The sequence below is a fragment of the Peromyscus californicus genome, unplaced genomic scaffold (genome assembly GCF_007827085.1).
Source record: "Peromyscus californicus insignis strain IS unplaced genomic scaffold, ASM782708v3 Scaffold_13__1_contigs__length_99412109, whole genome shotgun sequence".
Taxonomy (NCBI): domain Eukaryota; kingdom Metazoa; phylum Chordata; class Mammalia; order Rodentia; family Cricetidae; genus Peromyscus; species Peromyscus californicus.
In genome coordinates, this window is record NW_026294424.1 from 90,745,863 (window position 1) to 90,760,480 (window position 14,618).

The window sequence follows — 14,618 nt, forward strand, 5'->3', positions numbered from 1 at the left end:
GTTCAAGGCCAGCCTGGGCTACCAAGTGAGTTCCAGGAAAGGCGCAAAGCTACACAGAGAAACCCTGTCTCGAAAAACCAAAAAAAAAAAAAAAAAAAAAAAAAATAGGATAGATAATGAAATTATTTTCTCTGAATTTGTCAAATACAAATGGACTAGACATTGTTTAGACATTTATTACTTGTATATATTGTATATAGTTATTGTACTTTTGTATATAGTTTTTCTTCTGTTAGTTATAACCTTTTCTTTTTTTTCCTTTTTATTAAAATAGAAAAGGGGAAATGTGGTGGTATTTTACTTGTACTGAAATGTGATTTTAATTGTATGTTAATAAATAAAGTTGCCTGGGGGTCAGAGCTATTAGAGCCATAGCAAGTGCGTGGCGGCGGTGGCGCACGCTTTTAAGGACCTGGAGGGCGGTACATACAGGCAGTGATGAGGCAGTCACATGTTTGGGTTTACAACCAATGAGAAGGCAGAACAGCTAGACTATGCAAAGACATACACACAGGAAGTAGGTCCCTTTAGGAGAGCTCTCTTGGCTGAAGAGGATCCCTGAATCAGGAAGGGTGAGGCTCTTAGCTCTGACCTCTTGGCTTTCTTCTCTGAATCGGCTCTGTGTTTCTTATTTAATAAGACAGTTGGTTACATCTACAGTGCTATCCCACAATTCCTCAGTTAATATGTTACACGGAACCCTAAAAACAAACTCCACCTACTGAGAAGGAAGCGCCAACAGGCCTTCGGATCCACTTGGGGGGCTTCTTCAGGGGCAGCACTATACTGTGCTGAGCAGTCTGCTGAGGAATTTGTAATGGAGGAAGGGGCTGTCCTGTGCCAAAAGGATCAAGATTCCCAAAAGACGATGAAAGCTGTTTTTAAAAAAAGTATGAGTTAGTAACCTACATAAACTATGTTGCAATTTTTCAAATCATATACAAAAAAATGTCTAATAACAATTATCCACTAAAGCACCATTGCTCGTTGGTAAAAATCACTAAAGATAATTACACAATATGGTTCTTTTTCTCAGTGGTAATCATCAAAAGCCTTAATACTGCCTATTACCTTGTCAACTTGTTTCTGCCTTAACCCATCCATGCTCCCTCCCATGATAGAATAAACACTGATTCGTCCATCAAAAGAAGCAGCTGACAGGACAGCAGGGTTCCGAGGACACCACTGGATATCGAAGCACCACTGTGTGTTGGTGGGGAGTTCATATAATACCTAGCCCAACATAAATAAATAAGCAAAAGTTAGAAAAAGGTACAGCCAGATCATAACCAAAATAAGTAATGCTGATAATAAGTACAGTTGAACATTTACTTTAAAAAAGAGTCTTTAGCCAAGAAAACCAATGGTAAGTGTCTCTTACAGTACAGTGGTCCCTGGATGGTCCACAATGATAAGTGTCTCTTACAGTACAGTGGTCCCAGATTGGTCCACAATGGTAAATTCCTCTTACAGTACAGAGGCCCTGGGATGGTCCACTAATAACAGGAATGCTAGTCAATATTTCTTTTCCTAAAATGGCAGCAGTAGACAAGCTGGAAAGGCCAGAACATTTTATCAAATTCCAGTGCTACTCTTTTCAACTGTTTTTGCCTGGCAAGATCCAAAGAACTATATTTAGGTCATTTGAAGACCAAACTTTAAACCACTCTTAGAAAGAACTCACTGACAAATCTGGCTTTTAGCCAAGAGAAAACGTGTCTATCTCATTCTTATTGCTGAAGAATCTAACAAAACCTGCCTCTAAGTTGTCTACAGAAGGAAAGGGCCGTGGGAAAACGTTACAAACACTATTCCAGGCCGGGGAAATGCTGCTCCATGTGTAAAGTATGTGCCACACACACATGAGGACTGCAGCGCAAGGCCCTGCACCCTGCACAGAAAAGTCAGGTCTGCTACTGGCCTACAGTCCCACAGCTGGGGAAGCAGAGGCAGGAAGGTCCCTGGCATTAGCTGGCCAGTCACTGAGGGAGGTCAATGAGACTGTCTCAAAAAACAGCTAGAGATCTAACTGACAAAGACACACTATCACTTTCTGGCAGCCAGGTGTATATATACATAAGTGCTCCTGCATGTGTACATACATAAACATATACACAGAGAGGAAATTAAAATAAAGTTTTCAGAATTGTTGCACTTGAGGCCCTAAGTTCAATGCTCAACAGCTCAAAGAACCAAACCTGTTAAGACAGTTTTTGTTTCTTCATTTATTCGTGTGTGTGTGTGTGTGTGTGGGGGGTGTTTTATGGGTAACTGTCGGGGGGCATGTGCTACAGTACACACGTGGAGGACAACTCTGGGACTCGGTTCTCTCCTTCCACCTTGCGGAGGCAGAGTCTCTGTGGTTTCTGCCATGCTGCACATCCAAGTGGGCTGGTTCAGGAGCTTCCGGGCGGCTCTCCTGCTTCCAATCTCACTGCAGGAGTGCTAAGGTTACACATGTAGCCACAGCATCCTGTTCATGTGCATTCCAGGTATCAGAGTCAGGTTTCCAGACCTGACAACTGCTGAGCCACCTGGCCAGCTGGAAGACTTTGTTTTAATGGTGCTGGAAATCAAGCCTAGGCCTTTCACATGATAAACAAGCACGACTTCTGAGGCACACTCCTAATCCAGCTACTCACATTTCCATCCAAATAACTTCAAAAGCACCTGAAACAATACACTTCAATAGAGAAAGGCAATGGTATAAGGCTGCAACTAGGTCTGGAGATCTGGCTCAGCAGCTGAGAGCACCGGCTGCTCTTCCAGAGGACATGGGTTCAATTCCCAGGCCCGACATGGAAGCTCACAACTGTCTGTGTAACTCCAGGATCCAATACCTTCACACAGGCATGCATGCAGGCAAAACACCAATGCACTTAAAATAAAAATGAATCATTTTTAAAAGGTTGTGGCTAGAATCTATGTTCTAGAGAAATATTAATAATAAAAATAATCAGAGAAAGATTAATTTTAAAGTACAAGGAAATGAGCCTGGCTAATGTTCCTGACAGAGATCTGACAGGGTAATGTCTCAGACCCCCCTCCAATGGTCTTAATTATAATCATGGGCTTAAAACCATATGGAAATGTCTTACTCAGGTAGAAATAAGTATCAAGAGTGCTGAAAGGTTGAGAAGCATTCCTCCTCCTACCTCTCCTGTGTTAGGGTTAGAGCACAGAATCTTAGCATCTTTTCCACAGCTTAGTAACAATTCAGGATCTGCCATGCTCCAAGCAATTGCCAAAATTCCCCTATAAAAAAACAGGTGGGAGAAAAGAACAAATGAGAACAAAGTATAGTCCCACACAGGTGTGAGACCACAGTGGAACTCACTTGTCCGTTTACTACGTCAACGGTCATCTTAAGAAAGAAAAAGAGAAAGGAAGAAACGCACACTGGTAGAAAACCCACAAAAATATGAGGAAATGTTCAGTCTTGAAGAAAGCAAATTTCTAATCCCTCCTGTGCAGGTTGTGGAGAGTCACCTATGTTAACAGAAGTGGAACTCATGTAACTTGGTAACATGGATGCTACAACCACACAGGACGCTTAGCACTGTGCAGATGGCAAACAATGAGAGTGAATGCCCAACAACACGGGCTGTGGAGTATTAACTCACAGGCGGGCTACTTATGACAAAGAACACAGGTAAAATGCCTCATATAGCTGGGTGGTGGCGGTGCAAGCCTGTAATACCAGTGGCAAATGAATCTCTGTTTTAGTCCAGCTTGGTCTACACACAGAACAATCCTGTCTCCAAAAAAAAAAAAAGCCTCTACATGGGAAGTCAGTGCTCTACATCCTCAGTCCTGTTTTTAGCTTCTGTCAGGAAGTACTCTTTATTGAGTATACTGAAAAGAAAAATTTAGATATTTTTCAAAGAAATATTAAACTCTAAGTCTAGAAGCATGGTCTTACAGATTACTGTCTTAGAGTAGGGATATTCTGACCTCAGTATAATGGTAATACAGGATATTCCTTGGGCTACACACAGTATAATCCTTGGGGTAGGGTGATGACTCAATAGTGAGGTGCTTGCCACACACTGTGTCTAAAAACAGCTCCCTGAGTAAGTAAAGGCACCTACTGCCAAGCCCTAAGACCTCAGTTCAATCCCTGGGTCTGTGAGAGGAGACACTGACTACCGCAGGCTACTGTGACCTCCACAGCATGTGGAGTGGTGTATATGCATCCACATCCATACTCCTTTCCACACGAAGCCAGGTATGACAGCACACATTTGAAATCCCAGCTAGGGGGGTGGAGAAAGGCAGATCCATAGAGCTCATCTGCCAGCTATATGTCCAACGGTGACTCCAGGTTCAGTGGAAGACTGTCTCAAGAATATATGGCTAAGGAATGCTTGGAAAGGCATCAAGCGTTGACTTCCGGCTGCCACAAACATGTGTACACCCCCCCACCCCCACCCCCAATCATCTGTACTCAACATTTAGAGAAAGTCAGAATTAACTATTTTGTCTTTTCTATATTCATATCTATGTTACTCAGAGATTCTATGAGAAACCAGAATTATGTTTGGTTATTTCTTAAGAGCACACAATTGGAGGTCTGAGTATTTTGCTCAGTGGTAAGCACTTGCTTAGCATATACAAGGCCTTGGGTTTGATCTCTAATACAGCAACAATACTACAACAAATAGCCAAGGTTTGTTCATTTAAAAAAAAAATTGTAATGCGCACGCATGCGAGTGCAGGTGTCCAAGCAAGCTTGGAGCCATCAGATCCCCTGAGCTAGAGTGACAGAGGGTTGTGAGCTGCCATGTGAGTGCTGAAAAATAAACTCAGGTCCTCTGGAAGAGCAACAAGCGCTCTTGACTACTGAGTCATCTCTCCAGCCCAATATATTATACATTATACTATATCCATCCCTAGAACTACAGGGATGGAAGAGAACCAAAAGATCAAATAATCTACCATTTATTAGTATAAGAAAACTGCCAACTAGAGAGATTGTTTCTGTCATCCAGCAGTGGGCGTTACTAAATTCTGATGGTTCCTTCCCAAGCTCTGTGGTAGAGTGTGGTGTTAGACCACTCTGAGATCAGCACTGAGGTTGGACTGCTTATATATGACCTTGGACAAGTTGAACCTTGCTGAGCTTCAATTTCTGGCCTGTGAGACATGCAATAGCAGTTTCTACAGTTAATTCTGTGATGAGGATTGATTACGGTGCGTGTGCAATGCTTGCACACTATGTTATGTCTGTAAGTTAGCTGTCTTCCCTTTACAATGCAGATTCCCTGAAGTTCATGCGGTGGTTTGGATGAGAATGAACCCCATAGGCTCATGTTTGAATAGACATCCCCAACTGTTGGAACCACTTGGGAAGGATTAGGAGGTGTGGCCTTGCTGGAGAAGGTGTAACACTAGAGTTGGTTTTGAGGTTTCACAAGCCCATGGCAGGCCCAGTCTTTGCCTATGGATCGGATGTGAGCTCTCATCTACTGCTCCAGCACCACACCTGTTGCCATGCTCCTCACCATGATGGTCATGAACTCACCCTCTGAAACTAGAAACAAGCCCCCAATTAAATGCTGTCTTTCTTTTTCATTCTTTTTTTTTTTGTTTGTTTGTTTTTTTGGTTTTTTCGAGATAGGGATTCTCTGTGTTGTTCTGGTGCCTGTCCTGGATCTCGCTCTGTAGACCAAGCTGGCATCAAACTCACAGAGAGCCTCCTGGCTCTTCCTCCCGAGTGCTGGGATTAAAGATGTGTGCCAACACTACCAAGCTAGAAACTAGTAAAATATTACAAGGAATTTTCTTATTTACACACACTGAACTAATTTACATAAATTTGCTACTACCTAAGTATCAATGATAGGAAATTTGCCAAATAATGAAATACAATGACACTAAAATACCAGAAAATTTCCATTTTTCAGAATATCTACTCAACATATTAATGCAAACTGAAAGCAGATCACCTAATTTCTCAAAAATGTTTGCTTCTAAAGGAAAATGGAAACAGAATCAAACCAGTTTCTAAACTGTTTCTATACAGCATCAATTTTCTTAGGTCTGATGACTAATACAGATCTAACTCTACAGTTAATGTCAAGAGTTTGACATACTCAAATTTTTACTATTTTAGGTGATTTTAGTTTCTAGCTGAGGACGGCCTTGAACCCCTGACCTCCTTACCTCTGACTGCCAAGTGCTGGGATTACAGATACACATCTCTATGCCTTGCTTCAGTATTTGAAGTAAGCAGTGGAAAATGTTCTAGCAAAGGATTCATGGTAGCATGATATGATCTATCTACCATTTTGGAGAGAAAATCCTAACTACTGCTTAAAATAAAAACGAGGAATTATGTTTTAGAACAAAAACATGAAGAAACGAAGTTCCCTGAAACAGCAGCATGGTACCTGGCATGATTTTCCAGAACCCGGAGAGGAGAGGAGGCAAATCGAAGATCCCACATCTGGATCACTGGTAACCGATCATCCTCAGAGGCCAGGACCATCTGCGTAGCAACATCAGGGTGCCATGCCAGCCCAGAGCAATGCATCTGCAGACAGGTAAGGCTCACATCTTAGCAACCATGTTACTTTATGAAAAGCAGAATTAGAATTTGAAGACTACGTCGCAACTGAAATGAACAGGAAAAAGCATCAGCTCAGACTAGTTCCCAATCTTTTAAATGTTACTAAACAGGCTTAAATAGTCTTGGAAATACAGCATTTGTATGTTTTCTATTCATCTACTTGATACACATAAAGCAATTCAGAATCAAAATAATTCTATTATCTAAAATGAATTTCACTATCAATACTGTAACTTAGAGAATTGTTTTGGGGGCTGGAGAGATGGCTCAGAGGTTAAGAGCACTGGTTGCTCTTTCAGAGGTCCTGAGTTCAATTCCCAGCAACCATATGGTGGCTCACAACCATCTGTAATGAGATCTGGTGCCCTCTTCTGACGTGCAGTCATACATGTAAGCAGAACACTGTATACATAATAAATAGATTTAAAAAAAGAGAAAATTGTTTTATACAAACTTAAAATATAACACTTTCAAAAATAAAAAGATAAAAGTTGTCAATTAAAAACTAAAAGGCCTTCTACTTTTCCTCAAAAAAAAAAACTTAAGCAACAACTACCATCCAAAGTTTCATGAGACAATTACTATTATTGAGAATGACCCAAAAGTTTAAACTCTAATAAATATTCTACATAATGATTAAGATTATTTCGAATGCTTTGTTCCACTGGAACCTGTGTTAACATTCCTGGTCACTTAAACTGTAGTCATCTAGAGGAAGGTTCTTTCAACAGCTCTGCGGTATTTTAAATGACACACACACTCTGACTTAGGCACTCTTGTTTTAGGAAATCTTTACCAGGGTGGGCAACAGGGCTCAGCATGTAAAGGCACTTGCTGCCAAACCTGGAGACCTAAGTTTAAGTTTGGGATCCCCATGGTAGAAGGAGAACCAAGTCCTTGAAGGACCACACAGTGCACAATGGAGTGTGAATGCTCACACACCACCAACAAAAAAAAACCCAGAACACCATAAATGTAATAAAAGTATTTTTGAAGTTTTAAACAAAGAAAGAAAGAAAGGAAGGAAGGAAGGAAGGAAGGAAGGAAGGAAGGAAGGAAGGAAGGAAGAAAGGAAGGAAGAAGGGAGAGAAGGAGAGAAGGAGGAAAGAAAATCAGGCCACCAAGAGGGCTCACTGGGCAAAGGTGCCTGCCACTAAGCCCCCCACACCTGAGTTTGAACAATTCCCAAAAGCTGTCCTCTGAACTCAACATGTGCTTCATAGCACACGTGCTCACACTCTCTCACACACACACACACACACACACAGAGGCACATGAAATTACTAAATGCAATGCTTAGAAAATAAAAAACATATCCAACATGGTTTACTGGGTACTTAATTACTGTACTGAAGGGTAGGGGCATTCATCCCACTATTAGCCGATTAATAAAAGACAGGATTTTAATTTTACAAAAATCTGATTTCTTGAAACAAGCCCCAGGGCACTTACAGTAGAAGTACTGTGTTTATCATAAGTCAGTCCTATACTTACCCTGTTACTGTGGTCACTGACTTTGATGATGGGCTCATTTTTCCTAAGATCCCACACGGTTGCCCGGCCACTGGGACTGGCTGATGCTAAAATATGCTGAACTTGCCTGTTCCATGCGATGCAGCTGATGTCCTCCGGTGGCTACAAAGGAACACACCATTAAAACCACTGCCATGCTGTGCTGGTCAGCTGTCAACCCGAGAGACTGGAGTCACTGGGAGAGCCTCACTGAGGAACTGCCTCCATGAGCCAGCTCGGAGGGGTGTCTGTGTAACACTTTCTGACTGCTGACTGATGTGGGGGTGCCCAGCACATAGAGGGAGGTACCAGCCCTGGGCAGGTGGGTCTAGGCTATAGAAGGAAAGAAACTAGCCAAGCCAGGGGAAGCAAGCTCTCCCCAGTGACAGACTGTGACCGGGACATGGAAGTGACATAGGCCTTCCTCCCTCAGGTTGACTTTGGGTACTGTTTAATCACAGCATCAGAAAGTAACTAGAACATTACTACATTCAAATTTAATTATAAAGCCAGGTGTGGGGGCACACACCTTTAATCCCAGCATGCTGGAGGCAGGCCAATTTCTGAGTTCAGGGCCAGCCTAGGTCTATATACTGAGTTTTGGGACAGACAGAGCTACATGGTAAGATAAATTTAATCATAAATTCTGATTCTTCATTTATAATTTTTTCTTTCTTTCTTTCTTTCTTTCTTTTTTTTTTTTTTTGAAACAGACAGGGCCTCACTATGTAGCTCTGGTTCTCCTGGAACTCACAGAGATCCATCAGCCTCTGCTTCCCAAGGTCTGGGGTTAAAAGCATATACCATCATGCCTGGCTAATCCTTTTTGTTTGTTTGTTTTTAAATCTATTACTTAAAAATTAGATCCATTTCTCCACAAATTTCCTTTCTATTCATATATTCACAACACGTACCATATTGTTTAAAACACAACTCTACATAGTTTCAAATACTTTCTATTGTTTAATATTGTTGCCTCATCCAACAAGCATGTGTTGAGTTCTTGCTATAAACCAAGCCATTTCTTTATTTGTAGTTGTTGCAAGATAGACCACAAACTACAAGACTGATGGCCGGTGAGTACTACCTCTAATTATGCCGGACAAAAACAGCAGGCTAGACTACCAGGAAAAAATGCTTTTAGAAGTGGTAAACTATAGGCCATCATTAAGCTACCTTTCAAGACTTCAAAATGGTAGGAGCAGTTACAAGGGCCAGTAAAACTGGGACTCTACACAATGCGAAATTTAAAATGAGCAGCTGCTATTGCCCAGTCTTCATGAAATACACAGGAGTGAGTTTATTTAGTAAATCAGAACACTGATAAAACCGCTACTATTTATCGAAGAACGAGACTGTCACTGTGAAACAATTATCAAACATCTGTCTGGTTTGCGGACTTCTCCAGGCCTAGTACAACAAATACTGCCAGTTGGTAGGTGATGAATGACTACTTACTGTTCAAAGATCACTGATACCTTCCTTGCAGAAAGACTGCATTTGGTTTTATTTTTTGAGACACTGTCTCATTATGCAGCCCTAGCTGGTCTGGAACTCACTCTGTAGATCATACTGGCCTTGAACTCACAGAGATCTGCCTGACTCTGCCTGCTGAGTGCCAGGGTTAAAGGCCTGTGCCACCACACCTATCAACATTTTATTTTAGATAAGGTCTCATTCTATATTTAAGCTGACTTCAAACTCAAAGCAATCCTCCTGCCTCCAACTTATAAGAGAAATATAGTTATCAATACTTTACTATGCCATAGAAAATTAATGATACGTAAGTACTGGTTTGCATTCAAAAAACTTAAAATCAACATAAATACATTTAAAAGAACGGATTTTGGTTCCTTTGATTACACTGATCAACAATTCATATTATACCTGTGTTTTGGCTCCTGGTGTCATTGGAGTTGCGAAATTGTTTAGATCCCAAATGTAGATTTCAGATTCATTAGCACCAGAGGCCACCAAATTGGTCTGCAAAAAGAAACAATACTCAAATAACAAATAACTGAAAACGCAGAATAACTAAAAACTAAAATGTTGACTTTAATACATAGAGTTTTTCTACTGATTCAAAACAATCACGTTTGGCTTCCTAATTATCCATAATTCTTCATCAAAGTTAACTTTTTATGAAACTATTTTAAAGCAATACATTACAAAAAAGAGCAGTTACATGGTTCAACTGTTAAAGAATCAAGCACATTATCCATGTAGGGACCAATGTTTGTGGTTGTGCATCTCTGGAAGAAATTGTGACCATAGAACAAAAGCAGTTGCTCTCAAAGACACCCAGATCCTACAACTACATCCTACATCTACTGCATCTTTCTCGGGGCACCTCACAGCCAGCACCCTGCCGCTGTTTTCACATACGTCTAGCTCATGAGCACATAGTTTTGTTACAATGAACAGTATTTCCGGGTGATTTCTACTTCAAGTTCATTGGGTTAAAACGATCCTAAAAGTGGTGAGAAGTACAAGAATAATGGGCTTCACAAACTGACCTCATAGACTACTTTTCATGCTCATAAATTTTTATCAACTGGTGCTATGAGCTGACCTAACATAAGCTTTAAAGTTTCCAAAGTCTGGCGCTCCTAATATCTAAAGGTGTCCGGGCAGATGGCATGACATTTTAAACTTCTAAATATAAATATAAGCCAACCTATCAGCTAAAAGTTTCAGTCTCAGCTCTGCTCAGGGCAGATATTATCTGTTTGTGCGTGTTTGGTTGGGTACCCCATCATGTGAAATGTGGGTGCTCATGCATCTGTGCACATGTGCATACGAGGTCAGAGACCTACCTCAGATGTCACCCTCAGAAGCACTGTCCACCTCCTCTGAGGTAAGATCTCACTGGCATGGAACCCACCAAACAGGCTAGACTAGCTGGCCAGTGAGCCCCAGGGCTCCTGGCTCCACCTCCTCAGGACTGAGATCACGGGTGCAGTGTGTGCCACCCCAACCACCCCTTTCATAGGGTCCTGAGGATTGAACCAAGTGTTCCGCGTACAATGTAAACACTTTACCAATCCAGCTAGCTCCTCAGTGCCCTGGGGTTCTGTTGTTGTTTGAGACAGGGTCTTGAACTTACTATGTAGCTGAGGCTAGCCTCAAATTCCTGATCCTTTTGCCTGCACCTCCCAAGTGCTGAGGTAACAGGCGTGTGCCACCATGTCTATGCCCGGCTTCTAATCTGAACTCTGAATTGTACAGGAATAAGTCTTTACCTTTCATTCCTAATACTGAAGCCTAGTAGTTATTTCAAATGAAGAACAAATATTTTAAGAACCATGAATGGGGGGGAAAAAACAAAACCAAATAAAAAAAAATCATGAATGAATGTCAAAGTCAAACCTGGAAAATGTTTATATCCAAGGCTCTCACTGGCCCAGTATGCTTGTCCTTTTGGGCAATCACAACTTCCTTGTCTCCAGCTATGATTTTAGAAGGATCATAAAGAATAATGTTTCCATTTTCTCCACCTGCAATCAGAACTCCAGAAATATCTCCTTTGGAATCCATCTTATGAGGTCCCCAGATCAACTTGTGGTACCTTAAGGAGAAAATAAATAATTCATTCTTAGAGTCAAATAAGTGTATAAATATTTTTAATTATATTTTCATCTATATCTTTCTATGTAATACAAACTGTGGTTTCTTTTTTCTCTTTGACTCCTGCTGACTGTATCCCCAGTAAAATAGAATTTTAATGTCTACTTATGTATTTATATTGATTACCTGATCTCTAAACAGTGAAAACTCTCCAGAAAAATATAGTATAGAAGTTTACTTGAACTTAAAAAGGACTTTATCATTTAAAAACTGTGCAACCCTGGGCAAGCTACTTAATAATCCCAAAACGTATTTTGTTCACCTGTACAACAGAGCTAATCAACTGCTTTCTTAGAAAATAAAACATTGGGCCAGATGATTTAATCCCAGCACTCGGGAGGCAGAGGCAGGAGAATCTCTGTGAATTCAAGGCCAGCCTGGTCTACAGAGTGAGTTCCAGGACAGCCAGGACTACATAGAGAAACCCTGTCTCAAGAAAGAGAGAGATAAAGAAAAAGAAAACTTTCCATTTGAGTATAGAAGTGTTCATGAATATGTAGCCCAAGGAACAGGAACAGTAAAAGTATTAAGGGAGTCATTGGAAATTTTCTAAGTAGAGACATGGTTTCAAAATTACGTGTTTTATTTCTAGTAGAGGACAATGACCCTGGCCTCATGTGGAATGAAAGCATATGGCCTGAAACAGACAGTGGGTAGAAAACCTTAGGGACGAGAGTGGACCTTGGGATCTCATCACGGGAGAAACTGCAAGCATGAGAGGACCCACAGAGCTCCATGACTCAGGCTACACTCTCATCGACTGAACACCTCTTTAAAACCTGCTCAAAACAGGCTCAGCGGTTAAGTGGCACCGCCACAGCTGATGGGAATGGCAAAAGCCGTAAGACCAGCACAGCTGCCTGACAAAGACCCAGCAAAGCTGAGTTACGGGATGGCTGCCATGCCACTTTTGGTTTTCATCTCCACCTGTTGCATACTTGGGAGACTTTTAATATTTATATAATTTGTGGGTACTAGATTGATGGAAAATTTCTTATGTATCATTTATGCTTTCTCCCAGGAGTATTGCTTCTAAGGTTCCCCAGGAAAGTCCTGAACATACTACCCCTCCCACTTTTAGAGAGATAGCCTTATCTACTTGAAGTTCTTCCTTTTGCCTTGGAGGTTGTGACACTTAAAAGAAGCCAGAGGTCTCTTTATGAGGCTATGAAACATTCTTGAAACATCTGTCCCTATACTTATGCAGGAACAAGATATTCAAAACAAAGTAAACTCAAAAAGGTCAACAAGATTCGGCGGGCTAGAGGAGTGGGCCACAGATCAGATTGCAAGCCTCTTCCCACTATACATACTCAGGCAATTACGTGGCAGATACCTCTGCCCTACACAGAGACTTATATTGATGAACAAAGAATGAATTGGAAAGATGATAAAAGAATGAGATGTCAGGATCTCCCTTTCTTAGAAAAGTTAACACATGCAGAGCCACTGTGGTGTCCTATGATCAAGGAACAACAGAATGCCAGGATTAGACATATAAAGATATAAAATATAAAGATTGTATTATGCCAGAATTTAAATAATAACGCAGCAGCTTTGCCTGAGGTTTTTTCTTGGGCACTCTGACCACCAAGAGTTGCCGGGCGGTGGTGGCGCACGCCTTTAATCCCAGCACTTGGGACGCAGAGGCAGGCAAATCTCTGTGAGTTCGAGGGCAACCTGGTCTATAAAGTGAGTTCAAGGACATCTAGGACTGTTAAACAGAGAAACTCTGTCTCCAAAAATTAAAAAAAAAAAAAAAAAGAGTAAGACACTGCTTGGGACATGGCAATATGCCCAAGCTGGCTTGAAGATTTTGTTTTGGTCTACAGTCCTTGTAGCCACAAATGCTACCAGCCTGAGAACAGGCTGTCATATACCTCTAGATTCTTAAAAATTGGGTTTTGGGTTAATGAGTAAAAATGATAACTCTGGGAGCTGGAGAGATGGCTCAGTGGTTAAGAATACTGACTGCTCTTCCAGAGGACCCACATGGCAGCTCACAACTGTCTGTAATTCCATTTCCAGGAGATCTTACATCTTCACACCAATGCACATAAATAAAGTTAAATAAATTTAAAAAACTATGATAACTGTTTATCAATGATATCAAAACTTGAGGGAAAATGATAGGAAATGATAATTCTGTTTTGTCATAGTTTATTAATGATAATTAAAAGATGAGCAAAAGGAAGTGAAACACATGTCCATAGCAAAAACGTTATGATCTATGTTTTGGAACATCATGAATGTATCCCTGCTAACTAAATTCTGTATAAATAAAGAAGCACTCCGGCTGCTAGTCAGTCAGGCTGCATGATTCTCACCACCACCATGGCCTGGCTCACTTCTGTCTCCCATCACCTCCTTATATCCTCTGTTGGACCTGTCCACCACCAGGGATGGCTCCCGGCAGTCAAGAGCATTAGCTGCTCTTCCAGAGGATCTGTGTTCAATTCCCAGCACCCACATGCAGCTCACACCTGTCTCTAACTCCAGTTTCAGGGCTTCTGACACCGTCACACAGACATACATGCAGGCAAAACAACAATGCACATAAAACTTGAAAAATACACCGTTTGTTTCACTGCTGAAATTGAGTGTACTTTCTCTACGTTATATATAATACAGCGTGAGTGGGCCAGAGAGATGACTGAGAAAGTGAAGGCACTTGCTGCCAATCCTGACAATGTGAGTTTGATCCCAGGACCAACATGGTAGAAGTTGAAAACCAATTTCTACAAGTTGTCCACTCTTTCACATATACCCCTTCCCACATAAACTCCCATAAAATAATAAATAACCAGGCATGGTAGCCAGGAGCAGTAATGAACACCTTAAATCCCAGGACTAAGGAGGTAGAGGCAGGAGGATTTCTGTGAGTTCAAGGTCAGCCTAGTCTACATAG

General features: G+C 41.3%; 1 protein-coding gene across 21 annotated transcripts in view; it reads right to left on the reverse strand.

Annotated features, from left to right (window-relative positions):
• Window positions 1-14,618, reverse strand: part of Sec31a (SEC31 homolog A, COPII coat complex component) — a 59,973-nt gene that overhangs the window by 35,498 nt on the left and 9,857 nt on the right. For all 21 annotated transcript variants that reach the window (XM_052735480.1, XM_052735478.1, XM_052735477.1 and 18 more), the window contains 7 exons: window positions 11,453-11,651; window positions 9,971-10,066; window positions 8,066-8,206; window positions 6,393-6,535; window positions 3,156-3,255; window positions 1,072-1,233; window positions 723-875 (listed from right to left, as the gene is read on the reverse strand). In XM_052735480.1, the coding sequence (XP_052591440.1) occupies window positions 723-875; window positions 1,072-1,233; window positions 3,156-3,255; window positions 6,393-6,535; window positions 8,066-8,206; window positions 9,971-10,066; window positions 11,453-11,651 (994 nt within the window). The remainder of the gene's footprint in view (window positions 1-722; window positions 876-1,071; window positions 1,234-3,155; window positions 3,256-6,392; window positions 6,536-8,065; window positions 8,207-9,970; window positions 10,067-11,452; window positions 11,652-14,618) is intronic.